Genomic DNA, 19,978 nt, shown 5'->3' on the forward strand with positions numbered 1-19,978 from the left:
GTAACGATCATTTATCATTGACTGTCCCCTTTCCTTTTCAGTTTTTGTATCAAACCTAATTAGATTGTCATCTGGCCATTGAGTCTCATGCTCTAGAGAAAGCTGCAAACTGATTCCTCTTAAGAGATTTGACACCAATGTTGTGTTTAAACACTAAGGATCCAGTAGATCCCTGTCCATAATGCACCAAATCCCAGCCTGCTGCCTCCCTCTGACTCCCAGTCACTCACACGACCAAGCTCAGGCCGTCAACTGCAATCTTTGTCCTGGATTTAGTAGTGACAAATCTGTGGCCTATTCCCCGCGGATCTACAGGAGGTTCATGAAGCCTTTCTGGTCACATGATCAATCGGGGACAGGACAGAATGCAGCAGACTCGGAAAGGGAGGTATTTCAATGCCTGTCATAAATCCCAATATTTCAGAGCCCTTTTGTAAGATCGTGAGTGAGGGTGTCACTTGCGATAAAATGGTGTGAGTTTCAAAGTCGTGCGTGAGTGTGTGTGTGCGTGTTCATCAGGAGAAACTGCACTGTGTGAAGATCCACCAATAATTACAATGGCACAACAGAATATTTACTGCAACAAAATATTTATTTATTTACAATAATTTACAAATGTACAAATCATGTTAAGGGGAGGATCAGTTTGATGTTAAGAGGAGGAGTTGGAGGAGCATCGGGGCCTGGGTCTCTGTAGGCTTTATCCTGGGACTCGACAGCAGCAGTTGATTGCACAGTTCTTCCACCAGGTGGCGGTGGCCCACCGGCTGAGTCGGTAACATGATGGCTGCCTCAGGAGGAAAGTTGAAAAGGCCTTTGCGTGATCTCAGAGCTGCTTCTGGTCATTGTTGAAAAATGATTCACAATCCGTGGCGTAGGAATTCACCCGTTGGGAAATCTTGAACCAACAGGCATGAAATGCGTCTGAGAAAGTCCATGTAACTCCAGCTGGGCTCCTCCAAATATCTTTCAGTTAAAGAGGATCCCTTCGCAGTTCCAATGATTGGGCAGGTCATCCACAGTATTAAACTGCATGATCAGGTGATCTCCTCAACCAATCCATCGAAGTGCAACAACAAGTGCACCAGGTTGGAATGGACCTGCTGAGAGACAGAAGAGGTGGACCCTCCAATTCCGCACTTGGTCAAGTTCCCCAACACGTTGAATACTTCCACGCGCACTTTCTCAGACTTTGCCCTGAAGAATGGCTGAATTCTGATAAGGGTTGGATCCACAAAGAGCTGGATGGTGTTTGCCATTGGCTGGATTATGTTCTTACTCAGGCAGGACAGCACCACATGCGTTAGCAACTCCGAGTTCTGCTCATTCCCCAACAGGCTAATCATTGTGTCCATCACGCTCCAAGACTGTCTTTTAGCTCCAAAGTTAATATTTCTCAGGGCCCAGACACACAGCAACTGGGTAACAGGAGAGACATACAGCAAATACCTTATCAAACTGTTTACCACAGTGTCTGTGAGCTAAGGCCCTGAAACCAGTGGAGCTTTCAGCAGTTCACCGAAGAGGTGATTACTGTCACTGCCTGACAGTCTTGGAGCCTAATGATGTGAGAAGCCAGTTGATTCACAATATGCGGCAGACTGTAGCCAGCATGTTCTGCCATTGCTGTGGCCAACACAACGACCCCCTTGTCGAAGTGGCTCAGCTTCATCCTTTGGCGCCATCCTCCATTTCTCTTCATGTTTTCAACGACGTCCCCATTTGTTGCTTGGCCTGGAAGGACCTTTAGTGTCTGTACACACTTCTTACACAAATCCCAACTTGATGATGTTTGAAATAGGGCTGCAAAATCTCTCTGCTGCAATTCAGTATCTGAACGATCGAGCAGAGAAATATTAACACAGCTGGTTAAGGGAATAATTAGGATACTGAATATCAGTGGGAATAATGTATTAACTGCCTCTGCCAGCTCAGGATTAGTTGTATTCTCACACAGCCCGCAGACAGCAACCAGTGATACAGCAGTCGAATAGGGTTTTCTGTCCCACTGATGGGGCAGGTTCTTTTCCCAGGTGTGTACACCAGCTCCTTGATAGTCCTGACTGCACATTTTGTGTCTTCGGCCACTGATCTTCACACTTCTCTGACAAATTTCTCCGATGGGATGGGGGAGATGAGGAGATGGGACACAACTGCTGCTACATTGTGCCAGGCCAAAATGGTGAAAATACATAGAACTGAACGTTTTACATCTTCATAAGGAACTGACTCCAACCCAACCCTCAGCATGTCTAGTATTTCTGAGACCTAGTCCCGCGGATTGCTGCCTTACCTTTTAATGATTTTTATGAGCACAGCGGCTGCAAAGGAACAGCTGGGGTATTGGTCAGACAGTCCTTTAAAGACCATGAGGAGCAGTTGCACAGCTGGTTATGGGGAAAATTCTTGGAAATTACCTTTGCGATCTGATGGTATTTTTGCAAGAGGACTGAAAGGTCATCGTTGTCTAACTATTCTCTGAGTGTGTTCAGATCCTCTAGCTGCTCCTGTTGCTGATCCAGATCGGTACCTTCATATTATAACTGAATGGACAGGATGGTGTACACAGAGACCAGGGCCATCTGTCACACAGGTAGCGAACTGTCTGCACAGCACAGCATCAATCGTCCAATTAGAGTCCCCATAATATTTCCAGACGCAAGGTTACTGACGTTGAGCTTCTGCAAGTAAACTTTCAGAAGCTCTAAGGTGGTCTGCATGGCTCTCTGTCGCTCATGGTCTTCAGTTGAAATGATCCCCTCGTCTACATGATGGATTGTATTTGATATATTCTGCTGAGATTTTTCACTTTTCTCAGCGATCCCTTCAAGGACAACTGTTAATAAATCTATTTTGATGTCTATTTTGGAACACATTCCACAGCCCACTGATTGAAAACAGATTCTGTTTGGTTGACTTCTTTTGGATTTCTTTTGAATCAATGATCTTCAAAGATTTGGATGTTTTTAACGCACTTGGCTTTACCTCTTCCTTCTTTGCTGTTGCAGTCACAAGGACACAGTTTTTCTCACTTTGCTGTGTTTTATACAGTCCTGCAGTTTCTCTAGTCATGGCTCCCATGTGAATACAGGTTACATTACACTTCAGTTGTGATGTGGCCCTGGTTCTTGCACCCACATAGGACCTGCCACCTACGCGTGGCCATTTAAGATGGGTGATGGAGATTTAAGACCCAGACCTGAGATGTAGACCAGAGGGACAAGGAAAATTCACAGCCCGTGGCAGCCATATTGGGACTGTAACCACTGTTAGGGAGTATCACTAAATAGGAAGGTAAGTAAAGAGAAAGGTAAGGTCTACAGTTTTTTCTAGTAAGTAGTGATTTTTTAGGGAATCAAGATCCCAAGTGTAAATAATCTCTAATTTATGAGTAATTTAAATGAGTAAATTAAGGGTAAGTCATGACAGGGCAGCTCGGCAGTGTGGAGTGCTTTTCCTGTGCAATGTGGGATGTCGGGAAGACTTCCATTGTCCAGGGCGAACTTGAGTGCAGGAATTTTCTGCAGCTGCAGCTGCTCAAAATCGGCACTTTAGTTCTGGAGCAGCGGCTGGGGATACTGTCGAGCATCCGCGAGGCTGAGATGTTTGTGGATAGCACGTACAGGGAGGTGGTCACACTGTAGGTAAAGACTGCTCAGGCAGAAAGGGAATGGGTGACCGCCAGGCAGAGTAGAAGAACTAGGTAGTGCAGGAGTCCCCTGGGTCCATCTCTCTCTCTAACAGATTTTCCGCCTGGATACAGTTGGGGGAGAGAGCTTCTCAGGGAATGCAGCAAGAGCCAAGTCTGTGGCACCACGGGTGTCTCAGCTGCACAGGAGGGGAGGAAAAAGAGCGGGAGAGCTATCATAAGGGGTAGAGACAGGTGTTTCTGTGGCCGCAAACCTGCCTCCAGGATGGTATGTTGCCTCCCTGGTGCGAGGGTCAAGGATGTCGCGGAGCAGCTGCAGGACATTCTGAAGGGGGAGGGTGAACAGTCAGAGGTCGTGGTTCACATTGGTACCAACGACATAGGTAGAAAGAGGGATGAGGTCCTGCAACAAGAATTTAGGGAGCTCGGTAGCAGATTAAAAAGCAAGACCTCAAAGGTTGTAATCTCTGGATTACTCCAAGTGGCACGTGCTGGTGAGTATAGGAATCGGAGGATAGAGCAGATGAATGCGTGGCTGAAGAGATGGTGCAGGAGATAGGACTTTAGTTTACCGGATCACTGGGTCTGTTTCTGGCGAAGGTGGGACCTGTGCAAGTCGGACGGGTTGCACCTGAACCGGAACAGGACCAACATCCTTGCAGGGAGTTTTACTAGTGCTGTTTGGGTGGGGGGGGTGGTGGTGGGGTGGAGCAGGAGGGGGTTGAAACTAATTTGGCAGGAGGATGGGATACAGAGTGGAGGTACAGTAGAGGGTGATGCACGGACAAATATAGATGAGAAAATAAGTCAGTCTGGAAGGCAGAGCAAATATAGACCTGTCAAGGCACAAGCGAATAATGCAAGGCTGAATTGCATTTATTTTAACGCAAGGGGTCTGACAAGTAAGGCAGATGAATTGAGGGCATTGGTTAACACATGGGAATATGATATTATTGCTATCACAGAGACATGGTAGAAGGAAGGGCAGGACTGGCAGCTCAGTATTCCAGGGTATAGAATCTTCAGGCGTGACAGGGGAGGGTGTAAAAGAAGAGGTGGTATTGCACCGTTGATCAAGGAGTCAATTACTGCGGTAAGGAGGTATGATATCTTAGAAGGTTCCTCAACTGAGTCCATATGGGTAAAACTTAAAAACAAAAAGGGGGCTTTCACTTGGCTGGGAGTGTACTACAGGCCTGCTAATAGTCAGGGAGAGATAGAGGAGCAGATATGTAGGCAAATCCCAGACAGGTGTAAAAATAATAGGGTAATAATAGTAGAGGATTTCAACTTTCCCAATATTAACTGGGATAGTCTGAGTGCTGAAGGCTTAAAAGGGGCGGAATTCTTAAAATGCATACAGGGAGCTTCTTGTGCCAGCACGTAGAAAGTCCTGCGAGAGAAGGGGCGGTATGGACCTAATCCTAGGGAATGAAGCCGGACAAGTGGTAGAATTGTCAGTGGGGCAGCATTTTGGGGATAGTGACCATAACTCTGTAAGATTTAAGGTAGTTATGGAAAAGGACAAAAACGGACCAGAAGTAAAGGTACTGAATTGGGGGAAGGCCGATTTCAGTATGATAAAACATGATCTGGCCAAAGTGGACCGGGAGCAGCTACTTGTAGGAAAATCTACATCAGACCAGTGGGAGTCATTCGAAAAGGAAATAGTGAGAGTTCAAGGCCAACATGTTCCCATAAAGCTGAAGAGTAGGACCAAGTCCAGGGAACCCTGGATGTCAAGGAATCTAGAGGATTGGATAAGGGAAAAAAAGGAGGCTTATGGCAGATTCAGAGGGCTGAAAACAGAGGAGGTCCGAGAGGAGTATAGAAAGTGTAGGGGGTTACTTAAAAAACTAATCAGGAGAGTGAAGAGGGGACATGAAAAAACACTGGCGGGCAAGATAAAGGAAAATCGCAAGGTGTTTTATAAGTGTATTCAGGGAAAGAGGATAACCAGGGAAAGAGTAGGGCCTATTAGGGACCAAAGTGGCAATCTGTGTGTGGAGCTGGAGAACGTAGGTGAGGTTTTAAAAGATTACTTTTCATCTGTGTTCACTATGGAGAAGGATGATGTAGGCGTCGAGATCAGGGAGGGGGATTGTAATATACTTGAACGAATTAGCAATGAATGGGAGGAAGTACTAGGGGTTTTCGCAGGCTTAAAAGTGGATAAATTCCCAGGCCCAGATGAGATGTATCTGGGCTGTTATGTGAGGCAAGGGAGGAGATAGCAGGGGCTTTGCCACAGATTTTAAAATCCTCTCTGGCCACGGGAGAGGTATCAGAGGATTGGAGGACAACAAATGCGGTACCATTATTCAAGAAGGGTAACAGGGATAATCCAAGTAATTACAGGCCGGTGAGTCTAACATCAGTGGTTGGGAAACTGTTGGAAAAATTCTGAGGGACAGGATTAATCTCCACTTGGAGAGGCAGGGATTAATCAAGGATAGTTAGCATGGCTTTGTCAGGAGGAGATCATGTCTAACAAACTTGATTGAATTTTTCAAGGAGGTGACTAGATGTGTAGATGAGGGTAAAGCAGTTGATGTAGTCTACATGGACTTCAGTAAGGCTTTTGCTAAGGTCCTGCATGGGAGATTAGTTAAGAAGGTGAGAGCCCATGGGATCCAGGGCAGTTTGGCAAATTGGATCCAACATTGGCTTCGTGGCAGGAGGCAGAGGGTGATGGTCGAGGGTTTTTATTTATTTATTTAGAGATACAGCACTGAAACAAGTCCTTTGGCCTACCGAGTCTGTGCCGACCAACAACCACCCATTTATACTAACCCTACAGTAATGTACAAAGAAGTTGCATCATTCCAAGCAGAAGGGCCACCCGCGCATCAACACGAGCAGAATTTCTCACCCACAGCTGTTACAAAAATTTCTAAATTCACTTGTAACAGCCCTTCAAAACACTCCCACAGGGGATGCTGAGACCAAGTGGGCCCACATCAGAGACGCCATCTATGAGTCAGCTTTGACCACCTACGGCAAAAGTGCGAAGAGAAATGCAGACTGGTTTCAATCTCATAATGAAGAGCTGGAACCTGTCATAGCCGCTAAGCGCATTGCACTTTTGAACTACAAGAAAGCCCCCAGCGATTTAACATCCGCAGCACTTAAAGCAGCCAGAAGTACTGCACAAAGAACAGCTAGGCGTTGCGCAAACGACTACTGGCAACACCTATGCAGTCATATTCAGCTGGCCTCAGACACCGGAAACATCAGAGGAATGTATGATGGCATGAAGAGAGCTCTTGGGCCAACCATCAAGAAGATCACCCCCCTCAAATCTAAATCGGGGGACATAATCACTGACCAATGCAAACAGATGGACCGCTGGGTTGAGCACGACCTAGAACTGTACTCCAGGGAGAATGCTGTCACTGAGACTGCCCTCAATGCAGCCCAGCCTCTACCAGTCATGGATGAGCTGGACATACAGCCAACCAAATCGGAACTCAGTGATGCCATTGATTCCCTAGCCAGCGGAAAAGCCCCTGGGAAGGACAGCATTACCCCTGAAATAATCAAGAGTGCCAAGCCTGCTATACTCTCAGCACTACATGAACTGCTATGCCTGTGCTGGGACGAGGGTGCAGTACCCCAGGACATGCGCGATGCCAACATCATCACCCTCTATAAAAACAAAGGTGACCGCGGTGACTGCAACAACTACCGTGGAATCTCCCTGCTCAGCATAGTGGGGAAAGTCTTTGCTCGAGTCGCTCTGAACAGGCTCCAGAAGCTGGCCGAGCGCGTCTACCCTGAGGCACAGTGTGGCTTTCGTGCAGAGAGATCGACTATTGACATGCTGTTCTCCCTTCGTCAGATACAGGAGAAATGCCGTGAACAACAGATGCCCCTCTACATTGCTTTCATTGATCTCACCAAAGCCTTTGACCTCGTCAGCAGACGTGGTCTCTTCAGACTACTAGAAAAGATCGGATGTCCACCAAAGCTACTAAGTATCATCACCTCATTCCATGACAATATGAAAGGCACAATTCAACATGGTGGCTCCTCATCAGAGCCCTTTCCTATCCTGAGTGGTGTGAAACAGGGCTGTGTTCTCGCACCCACACTTTTTGGGATTTTCTTCTCCCTGCTGCTTTCACATGCGTTCAAATCCTCTGAAGAAGGAATTTTCCTCCACACAAGATCAGGGGGCAGGTTGTTCAACCTTGCCCGTCTAAGAGCGAAGTCCAAAGTACGGAAAGTCCTCATCAGAGAACTCCTCTTTGCTGACGATGCTGCTTTAACATCTCACACTGAAGAATGCCTGCAGAGTCTCATCGACAGGTTTGCGTCTGCCTGCAATGAATTTGGCCTAACCATCAGCCTCAAGAAAACGAACATCATGGGGCAGGATGTCAGAAATGCTCCATCCATCAATATTGGCGACCACGCTCTGGAAGTGGTTCAAGAGTTCACCTACCTAGGCTCAACTATCACCAGTAACCTGTCTCTAGATGCAGAAATCAACAAGCGCATGGGTAAGGCTTCCACTGCTATGTTCAGACTGGCCAAGAGAGTGTGGGAAAATGGCGCACTGACACGGAACACAAAAGTCCGAGTGTATCAGGCCTGTGTCCTCAGTACCTTGCTCTACGGCAGCGAGGCCTGGACAACGTATGCCAGCCAAGAGCGACGTCTCAATTCATTCCATCTTCGCTGCCTTCGGAGAATACTTGGCATCAGGTGGCAGGACTATATCTCCAACACAGAAGTCCTTGAAGCGGCCAACATCCCCAGCTTATACACACTACTGAGTCAGCGGCGCTTGAGATGGCTTGGCCATGTGAGCCGCATGGAAGATGGCAGGATCCCCAAAGACACATTGTACAGCGAGCTCGCCACTGGTATCAGACCCACCGGCCGTCCATGTCTCCGTTATAAAGACGTCTGCAAACGCGACATGAAATCGTGTGACATTGATCACAAGTCGTGGGAGTCAGTTGCCAGCATTCGCCAGAGCTGGCGGGCAGCCATAAAGACAGGGCTAAATTGTGGCGAGTCGAAGAGACTTAGTAGTTGGCAGGAAAAAAGACAGAGGCGCAAGGGGAGAGCCAACTGTGCAACAGCCCCAACAAACAAATTTCTCTGCAGCACCTGTGGAAGAGCCTGTCACTCCAGAATTGGCCTTTATAGCCACTCCAGGCGCTGCTTCACAAACCACTGACCACCTCCAGGCGCGTATCCATTGTCTCTCGAGATAAGGAGGCCCAAAAGAAAAGAGAAGAACAGTAATGCCATATTCCCTACCACCTACCTACATTAGGCAATTTACAATGGCCAATTTACCTATCACCTACAAGTTTTTGGCTGTGGGAAGAAACCGGAGCACCCGCGAAAACCGACGCGGTCACAGGGAGAGCTTGCAAACTCCGCACAGGCAGTAACCAGAATTGAACCCGGGTTCCTGGAGCTGTGAGGCTGCGGTGCTAACCACTGCGCCACTGTGCCGCCCCCTCAGTCACTCAGATCTCAGGTTACCATTGACCAGAAGCTCAACTGGACCAGCTGTATAAATACTGCAGCTATTACAGCAGGTCAGAGGCTTGGAATTCTGTGCTGAGTAACTCACCTTCTGACTCCCCAGGGCCTAACCACCATCAACAAGGCACTAGTCAGGAATGTGAGAGAATAGTCTCCCTTTGCCTGGATGAGTGCAGCAACAACAACACTCAAGAGGCTCGATGCCATCCAGGACAAAAGCAGCCCGCTTGATTGGCACCTCATCCACCATCATAAACATTCACGACCTCTACCATCGGTGCAAGTGGCAACAGAGTGCACCATACACAAGATGCACTGCAGCAACTCGCCAAGTCCCTTCAAAGGAAAAATTCTCAATTCCTCTGGTTCATTTGCCAATTATCTTAAACTTTACAATCATAAGAAAATTTGGAAACTCTTTTCCCTGAATACTGTTTGCTCCTCTAAAATCCGAGCACATCAACTGAAGGTGATCAGCTCAGCAGTGGTGAAAATTCTTTTGTGCCCTGACTGAGTTCTAAACAGTGACCCCAATTCACCATTTGAGAAGCACATAAACTGGCAAACAAATCTACCAACATCTAGAGCACAGGAAGGTAAAGAATGCAAAGTGGTGGAAAAGGAGGGGGAGAAACCAAAGGCTCATCACTGATGGTGTTTAAAATGTTTTTCAATTCTGTTACTGCAGAATGGATTTGTCGTATCTTGCATATTTCAGTGTTAAGCAGACATTTATTTAACCAAGATCTGGACAACAGATTTCCCAGAATAGCTTCTTTTTTTGCACTCGTTTCATAAACTCTGATTGTCATTAAGCCCATTTTAAAACCCTCTTTTATTGAAAATAACCTTCCCCCTCAGACATTTACACATCCAGGGTATAATTTGTTGCAGGTAGCTCCAACCTCCACATAGAGACTCACACTGAAAGTCTCTGTCACTCTGTTAAACTTCAATACCTGATAATACCTGATCATCGTTGTAAACCATTCACTGAACATTTCAAACTTTGCATGATTTACATTAAACACTGCGTTGGCATGGGGCCAAGATCATTTAGATATTTTGTGAAAAATTAAGCAAAGATACTGCCACATGGTTGTGGATTTGAGTTCCAAGGTTCTATTCCAAACCAGCAGATGGAGTGCTTCACCATGCTGGGTATATTCATTTTGACAGGAGTGGGGCATAGTGTGGATGTAAATAAGGGGACTGGCAATAACTGCCTTCCCTTTCTGCAAAGATACAACCTACTGTCTGGTCACAGGATGTTATCAAGAGGAGTCATAAAACCATGCAGAACCTAAATCATTCAATTCATGAGGCTGCAGGAAGGTTGTGCTGCAGAAAATAATTCTACCCAAAAAGTATAATTTCATACAGTCTGTATCAAATTTCATCTGCCACATGACTGACCACCAGCCTATCTATGTCCTCTGGAAGTTCAACAACATCCTCCTCACAGTTCACATTACTTCCAAGTTTTGACATCTGAAAATCTTGAAAATTGTGTCCTGCGCACTCAAGTCAAGATCATTAATATAGATTGAAAAGCAGTGGTCCTAATACAGATCCCTGGGGAACCCCAGTATATACCTTCCTCCAACCCAAAAAAAAAATCATTCCCCATGACTGTTTCCTGTTACTCAGCCAACTTTGTATCCATTCTGCCACTTCCCTTTTATTCCATGGACTTCAACTTTACTGACAAGCCTGTTTTGCAGCATTTTATGAAACGCCTTTTGAAAGTCCATGTACACCACATCGACCGCAGTACCCTCAGCAAAAAACTCAGTCAAGTTAGTTAAACGTGATTCAGTCTCAACAAATACATGTTGGCTTCCTTAATTCATCCACATTTGTCCAAGTGATTGTTAATTTTGGCCTGGATTATCGTTTCTAAAAGCTTTGCCACCACTGAGGTTAAACTGAATGGCCTGTGGTAGCTGTATTTATCCAACATCCTTTTTTAAACAAGGGTACAAGGTTTGCAGTTCTCCAGTCCTCCAGCACCACTCCTGTATCAAGGGAGGATTGGAAAATTATGGCCAGTGCCTCCGCAATTTCCACTCTTACTTCCCTCAGTATCCTCAGATGAATCTGATCTGATCCCGGTGACTTATCAAGTCTTTCTAATACCTCCTTATCAATTTGTAGCCCATTCTGTATCTCAGCTGCCTCCTCTTTCACTATTACTTTGGCAGCATCTTCCTTGATAAAGACAGATGTAAAGTCCTTATTTAGTACCTCAGTCATGCCCTCTGCCTCCATGTGCAAATCTCCTTTTTGATCCCGAATTGGCCCAACCTCTTCTTTCAGCACCCTTTTCTTATTTATATGTCTATAGAAGACTTTGGGTTCCCCTTTATCTTAGCTGCCAGACTCTTCTCATGCTCTCTTTGTTGCTCTTATTTCTTTTCTCGCTTTCCTACTGAACATTCTATATTTAGCCTGGTTCTCCCTTGTATATCAACCTGCAATATGCTTCATCTTACCATGTCCCTTTCATCATCCAGGGAGCTCTGGCTTTGTTTCAACTACCTTGCCCCCTGTGGGAATGGACCTCCATTGTATCTGAACATTATTCTCATTAAAGATTTGGGTGGCACAGTGGCGCAGTGGTTAGCACTGCAGTATCACAGTTCCAGCAACCAGGGTTCAGTTCTGGGTACTGGGTGCGGAGTTTGCAAGTTCTCCCTGTGACCGCGTGGGTTTCCGCCGGGTGCTCCGGTTTCCTCCCACAGCCAAAGACTTGCAGGTTGATAGGTAAATTGGCCATTGTAAATTGCTCCTAGTATAGGTAGGTGGTAGGAGAATGGTGGGGATATAGTAGGGAATATGGGATTAATGTAGGATTAGTATAAATGGGTGTTTGTTGGTCGGCACAGACTTGGTGGGCCAAAGGGCCTGTTTCAGTGCTGTATCTCAAAATAAATAAATAAAATAACTCATTGTTGACAGGTTTTGTCTGCTAATCTTTAGTTCCAATTCAACTGGGCCCCAGATCCATTCTCACCCTGTTGAAATTTGCCCTTCCCCAATTCATTATTTTTACTCTGGATTGTTCCTTGTCTTGTTCCATAGCTAACCTAACACTTATGTACTATGATCATTGTCTCCTGAATGTTCCCCGAATGACACTTGATCCACTTGACCCACCTCATTCCCTAGAACCAGATCCAGCAATGCCTTCTTCCTCATTGCACTGGAAACATACTGCTCCAGAACATTCTCCTGAACACACTTCTGAAACTCTCTGCCCTTTTTTGTTATTTCTATCACAGCCTATATTAGGATCATTGAAATCCTTCATTAAAACTACGGTATAATTCTTGCACCCCTCTGTAGTTTCCTTGCAAATGGGTTCCTCTATATCATTCCCACTGCTTGGTGGTCTGTAGAATACACCCAGCAGTGTAATGGTAGCTCAGTTGATTCTTAGTTCTAACCAAATCGATTCTGCCCTTGGCCCCTCTTGGACATCCTGTCTCTCCAGTATTGTAATATTCTCCTGAAATCAATACTGTCAGCCCTCCTCCTTTTCTTCCTTCTTTGTAGTATGGAAACAACTGGTCAGCATTTGGCAGCCTCGATGGTTGAATGATACAGCACACAAGGTGTCCATTCCACAATTCCTTGACATCACATCCTGTGGAGAGCAGGAGTTCTTACACAATAAATCAACAATGGATCTATTCCCAATTTTTCCATCTCCATCCACAGATGCTAAGGCCCAGCTTTCATGCCGATTCAAATCAATCAGGTACAGATTAGGATCTAAATCTATGGAACAATCAGGGAGAGAGGAGGAAGCCAGCAACGACCCTTCAAACAAAATTTAAAATGGCAGCCGTATTTCACACACAGAAATTATATACAACCATTTGTTTTATGACCGTTTAAATACATTTGAGCCCTTTAACCCAAACCTTGATAAAATCTAATATGTCAGTTATCCCAGCTAATTATTTCCTTGCTGTCTCATGGGTGTATTCCTCCTCTCCAAGCTCTAATCTAGTCCAGTTCAGCATGCTTCACTTCCAGTCTTGGAATATCTGCCTGACACCAAATTAAATTCAGAACCCAAATAGAACCATTCTAAGTTAAACATAACTTTAATATTTGGCTGTTTTATATTTGCCAGGATTTATTGGCATGGGTGGTGGTGATGGTGATGGTGGGGTCGGGGTGGAAAGAAGAAAGAATGAACCACTGCACAAGTACTGAAACAGATTCCCAAACTTTGGCCCTAAGTTCAACTCTCTCAACTTTCAAAAAACCTCAAACTCTTTATGAAGCACTGCCCATTCAATGCGCATCGCAGACACAACTTAACGTTTGATCGAGAACACCAATGTAGCAAGCATTCCTCATAATGCACATCCTCCAATTATCACCAAAGCTTAATACATATTTGCAATTATGGGCTGTTTCTAGGAAAGATATTTTGATGCATTTTCTTTCCTTCCTCTCTAATATTTCTGAGTTTAGTTCATCGGCTGTACACACCAGAATAATCCTGGGTTTAATCCCAAGCTTCTACTCAGATAACTGACCTGATCCAGGGCACTAAAATGACCTCAGCAATCTTGGTGAAGAGCAAAAACTTAACCAGGTTCCTGTTAATCTCTGATGATTTATGCAGAATTGCATGGATGTGATGCTGCCTGCTGTCGAATACCATTGAAAGCTTTTAACTATCACAATTTGAACATGAGTAAACATTACTTGGACAAAGTACTTGACTTCATGAATTCAGGAGCCAGATGGGCAAGTTAGATTATGGCACAATGCAAAACATTCAGTGGCAACAGAATGGGAGTTCTGCCAAAGCCAGGATACCAGGAACATGTCACAATCTAGATGTATGATTGCACTAAATGGTGATTTATTTTTTCAAACTTTCACAAGAAGTTCACAGGACACCGCAGTGAGACTGGCTTGGCAAGATCGGATGGACAAAAAGCAAGGGGGAAGGAGGAGGGAAACCCATTTCTTTTACTCTGGCTGTATAGTCCAGAATTGTCAACTTGAGGTAAACAACTCAAAACCTTGATATTGAAATTCAAGCAATTTTCTGTTGAAGAGTTTTGGATGTTTTGTGCTGATACAATTTTTTTTAAATTCTCTGATCTCTCGGAATAATGTAAGTATTAGAGAGGCAGTCAATGTTTAATGTGATTGCTATGGTCTGGCAGGATGTTCACTATACTGCTATGGGATGCCTTCATGAGGAAGTTCCTATATAAATTTACAGGAACTGCTGGCTCTCCAGCAATTTCCTTTCACATTATTGTATTCTGAATTTTTTTTTTATTTGCAAAATATACTTTATTCATAAAAATCTGTAAAATGACATTACCAGTTTCAAACAGCACCAAGTCAAAAAATACAAACCGTGCAAACCGTGCAAAAGAGGTCCGTTGCTTCATTACAATCATGAGTTGCCTCACAGCCCTTCCATTTCACATTTGTCATGCCAATTACATTTTGACATTTTACAGCAAATGAAAATTTTCGGCCCAATATTGCCAGCGGCGGTGAGGCCTCATGGCAGCAGCCCCCATCCCCACCCACCAGTCAGCAAAGGGACCAAAATTTAAATATGTTAATTTAGTAAAATTAATGAATTAAATACTTAACACTCCCGCTGTCCGTCCATATTGGAGCGGGATTCCGGCACTCCCGCGCCATTGGATCTCCATCTGGTGATATAAGGTGGTACACTGGTGGGGGCGGGGGAGCAGGTACATTTCTCAGTGCAGGACGGTGGGGTGGGGGTGGGGGTTGCGGAGTGGGGTAAAACTAATTTCATTGGTCTGGGGGTGACGGGAAGGGGTAAAGTTTAAAGTTGATAAACTTTGCAGGTGGGAAGGTTGGGAGCACAAGGTAAGTGTTTCGTGGGGTGGGGGAGAGGGCAGGTAATGAATTTCATGGTCATTGGCAGGGCGGTGGGAGAGGGTCAGGATAATGTTATTTAATTTTTTACAATCATTGTCCTTTAAATATTTAAATTAAATGGAAGTGCAGGAAGCCCTTTAAAAATGGCGTCGGTGCCTGCACAGTGGCGCCTGATGCCATTGTCGAGGATGGAATGCCCGCCATTTAAATGACCGCTGCCTTTAATATTGCACCGGCTCTGCGTCGAGTGATCCACGCGGGCAGCCAGCCATAGTTTACGTCGGCCGCCTATCTCGGTGGCAGACATGGAAAATTCAGTCCAAAGTCTAATCACTGATGGTGTTTAAAATGTATTTGAACTGCTGCAGTTGCAGAATTGTTTGTTGTATCTTGCTATTTCAGTCATAAGCAGACTTTATTTAACCAAGATTTTGTCAACACATTTCCCATAAAAGCTTCTTTCTTTGCACTCAATTTCAGCACTTTGATCGTCTTTAAGCCCGTTTTAAAGCCCTCTTTTACTGAAAATAACCTTCCCCCCCTCAGACATTTACACATCCAGGGTACAACTTGTTGCAGGTAGCTCCAACTGACACATACAGCCTCACACTGAAAGCCTCTGTTACTGTGTTAAACTTTAACACAGGTGCCAGATCATTATTCACTGCACATTTCAAATTTTGTATGATTTGCACTCAACATTGCGTTGGCATGGGACCAAGATCAATTAGATATTTTGTAAAAGATTAAGCAAAAACATTGCCACGTGGTTGTGGATTTGAGTTCTGAGGTTATACTTTATTCTATTGTACCGTAAACCACTAGATGGAGTGCCTCAGCATGCTGGGTGCCTCCTTCTTTGGGGGGAGACAGGTGTTGGGGGGATGTCGGGAGGTGGGACGTGGGGGGCTGGCAATAACTGGCGTGCCTTTTTGCAAAGATACAACCTACCAGCTCGTCACAGGATGTTATCAAGAGGAGTTATAGAACCACGCAGAACTCAAATCATTGAATTCATGAGGCTGCAGGAAGGTTGTGCAACAGAAAATATTTCCTACTGGAAATGAAGGAGGAAACACTGGGCTGAATTTTAATAGCTCGGCGCTGTTCTCAGCAGCAAGCTTCGAAAAGTGCGCGGTGCACGTGTGGGACGTGCGCTGTGGAACCGCCACGATACTTTGCACGGCAGCTCATTAACATGGAGTGGGCGGACTGCCCACCCCTGATGATGTCGAGGGGGAGGGTGCTTCGTTGCCAGCAATGGTATCCGGCACCACCGTGCAGGCGCCGGCACCATTTTTAAAGTGCAAAAATGCCTGACAGGTCATTTACATCTTTATAAAAATAAAATTGTAATCTCACTTTGAATCCTCTCTCCTACCGCCCGCCCACCGACCCATCCCCCCCCCCCGCCACCACAATGAGTACTCAATATATAAATTGCTTTGTCCCACCGCCCCTCCCCCCCAAACAAACTTTTATTCTGATGCCGAACTTTCCCCCCTGAACTTCGTTACCTTTGAAGTTCGCTCCCTTCCCACCATCCCCTCAGCCAAGAGTAGGAGGTTTTCCCACTAGAACTCCCACCTGCCCTGAAAATTTCACTCCTCCCCTCTCCACAGCTGTGTTATGCCTCGGATCTCCGCTCCGAAGGCGCAGGACCTCCGGCATCCGGCTGGAATATTGGCATGGGACAGCCATCACGATGAGTTATAATTCTTTAATTATAATTTATTTACAGATGCAGTTTTTTTGCCGAGCGGCGGGGTCCCTGAGGCTTCGCCATTGCCAGTAAAATGGGGCAGGACCTTTCCAGGGTCGAGGCCCGTGGCGGGACTGTCTCGGAAGGATTTTCTGGTGCCCCCTGCACCCCCGCCACGACCCCTGATGTTGTGAGGGGGGGGGGGTCAGTAAAATTCAGCTCGATGGGCCCAAAACATTCACAAATTTTCCTCTTTAAGAAATATCTTACACAAATGCTTGAGAATATAAAAGAAAGTCACAGAATATGAGATTTTAACATTTTTCCACATTAAACACTAGAATAGTCGTCTATTGATTGCGAATTTGGGTAAAAACGTAAATACGTGCAAAGACCAAATGTAGTGGGCACAATCTTTTGTTAGCCTTCAAATAACTTCTGTCTAACTGAGTCTACAGCCTGGAATGTACCAATGTTTGTTGCAAGGCATCAGTAAGGAATGGACTGTACATCATTTCACTAAAGAGCAATGAAAGAAGAAGTGTTTAGATGGTATTGTACCAGAAGAGCTTCCAGCAGTAAAGCATTGCCCTTCTTATCAAGAACTGGGAGGGACACCCAGCCCATGAGCAGTGAACTTTGACACTTGCAATAGATGGTCTTCAGTAATTCCTATCCAGATTGGTAGATTCATGATATGAAAATAACCTGGCTGAAGAATCCTGTCATTGCCATTAAACAAAGATTATTTGCTCTCACCTGTCCAGCAGCAGATCCAATACAGCTTCTGGAGAAGCAAATGCTCGGTACGTTAACAAACAGATTCTGGTGTAATTAGAATCACCGTCTCCAGAAGCTGTCAACAAATTGTTTCCAAGTTGTTGTAACGTGTCGGCCTTTATTGCACGGATCTTTTTTGTTGACTGACTGCTGGTGTGACCTGGAGGAACTTGGTCTCCTTCCACCTACAGGGTGTTGAAAAAAAAATTTGTGCAATGCAACAAAAGATATCTCAACAACAACTTGCATTTCTATAGCATCTCTGACATAGTAAAAACATTCCAAGGTACTTCACAGGAATGGAAACAGGCAAAAATTGACAGCAAGCCACATGAAGAGGTAATAGGACACATCACCAAAAGCTTGGTTAAAAAGATCGATTTTGAGGAGTGTCTTACAGGAGAAGAGAGGTGGAGAGGCAGAGAGGTTTTGTGAGGGAATTCCAGGGCTTTGGGACAAGGCAGCTGAAAGCATGGTCGCCAACAATGAAATTCAGGGATGCACAAGAGGCCAGAATTGGAGGAGCATCACATACCTGTGTGTTTCAGAGCTGGAGGAGGATACAGAGATAGGAAGGAAATCCATCAGAATATGGACCCTTTCACTCTTACTGGAAAGGAACTGGTCATTTCATGTATTAGTGAAATGATCTCCTTTAACAGTTAAAGTTGAAACATTGCAGACACACGACTGGTTTGCAGGTGATTGCATTTCTTTGTACTCAAGTGCACCAACAGCTCTCGGTTAACTCCCAGTAACTGTCAACATTATCCTTTTAAAAACAAAAAACAAACAGCTCCCCTCTTGACACAGAACAAGAATATCCCAGGCTCAAAGCTGTTCAGTTGGAGCAGTAATAGCAGTATTACAATTAACTTCAGGAATGGCGGGGGAAGGGGAGGGGGAGAAAGAGCAGCTCGAATTCATAGTGATTGCAATCCAGCAATTCTCTCTGAAAAGTATGCATTTTCATAAGACAAGTGCAGGATTGGACCTGCTGCAATACCCCTGCACCCCCACCTGGTTGAATGGACTGTCAATGCTGTATTCAGGCTGACACCTGGATGTGGTACCAGTGGGTAGTTTGCCTGTGGTACATCCAGGAAGGGGGAATTTAATTTCAACATTAAACTGTACGTTGAATTCCAATCATCTTCAAAATCCTATTATTGTCCTTAATTTTTTCATTGAACAGTGATTTCAAGAGAATTGATCTGCAGGGGGAGTTACTGCAGGTGATAATGTGGAAATGGAATTAACATTGGAGTCAGCCAGCCATTAACCTGGGATGACTCGACTTTTCATGTTAGTTCAGCTCTCACACAGTAATGCCCACCAACATCTCCCAGCTAGCTCCTCCATGTCAGCAAGCAACAGAAAGACAGAAAATTCAAAATTTGTGATTTACTTCAAATCCATCCTTACTTTCTTGTGTTTCTTTCAACAAAACTACTGTTCTGCTACCTTGGGTCCACAGTGACAGAGAATCTGTCCCTTGATGCAGAGCTTGATACACGCATAGGGAAAGCAGCTACCACCTTTTTCCGACTTGCGAAAGGCGCATAGAGTAACACCAAGCTGACACATAGGACCAAGCTCATGGTGTATAAGGCCTGTGTTCTCAGCACCTCGCTGTATGGCTGTGAAACATGGGCAACTTACATCTACCAGGAAAAGAAGCTCGATAATTTCCATCTTCACTGTCTGTTGTGCTTTATGGATATTTCCTGGCAGGACAAAAATCAGTCCTCTCAAAGGCAGTGCTCCCAAGTGTGTTGGCACTAATCAAACAAAGGCAGCTTCGGTAGATTGAACAAGTCCGCAGGATAGAAGACGGTCGCATACCCAAGGACCTTCTGTATGATGAGGTAGCCGGGGCCAGACGACCAGTGGGGCCCCCAAAGCTCTGCTCCAAGGATACGTGCAAGCGTGAATTGAAGGCTCTAAATGTTGACTATCGCTCTTGAGTCACTAGTTGGTGAAAGAGGGAAATGGCGACACATCCTGTGGACTGGTGTGCACTACCATGATGACTAGTTGCTATGGTAGCGTGGCAACAGGCGCCAACGTCAAAAACAACAACTCAGAGCATCACTTGACAGCTTCACCTGCAACACTTGTGGCAGAACCTGCCTCTTAAGGAATGGCCTTCAGAGCCATCAACAAAGGTGCACCAAGAGAAGACGCCCCATTTAAATGGATTGTTTGCTGTATGTCCATCATCTTTCATAGATGTAAGGATGCCAACAAACAAGAAGAAAGGAGAACTGGTCCTGAAAACCTGAAAGCTCGAGGCAGTTTATTAAACCAGGAATTATTGTGCATTGCAGTGTAGTTCGCCCTCTGCAAAAAAAAACAGCTTTAATTAAATCATACCTCTTCCTCAAGTCAATAAATGCTTTACAGCACCTGATGAATCACAGATCACTTGCCAATAG

General features: G+C 45.2%; 1 protein-coding gene across 1 annotated transcript in view; it reads right to left on the reverse strand.

Annotated features, from left to right (window-relative positions):
* The window catches only part of LOC137373243 (ral guanine nucleotide dissociation stimulator-like 1), a 46,874-nt gene extending 27,639 nt beyond the window's left edge, over positions 1–19,235 (reverse strand). Inside the window, exons 1-2 of the mRNA XM_068038093.1 lie at positions 19,203–19,235; positions 17,520–17,725 (exon numbers count right to left, since the gene is read on the reverse strand). Of these exons, the coding sequence (XP_067894194.1) occupies positions 17,520–17,725; positions 19,203–19,235 (239 nt within the window). The remainder of the gene's footprint in view (positions 1–17,519; positions 17,726–19,202) is intronic.
* Between the last annotated feature and the right edge of the window lie 743 nt (positions 19,236–19,978).

This window comes from Heterodontus francisci, chromosome 8 (assembly GCF_036365525.1).
Source record: "Heterodontus francisci isolate sHetFra1 chromosome 8, sHetFra1.hap1, whole genome shotgun sequence".
NCBI classification, from domain to species: domain Eukaryota; kingdom Metazoa; phylum Chordata; class Chondrichthyes; order Heterodontiformes; family Heterodontidae; genus Heterodontus; species Heterodontus francisci.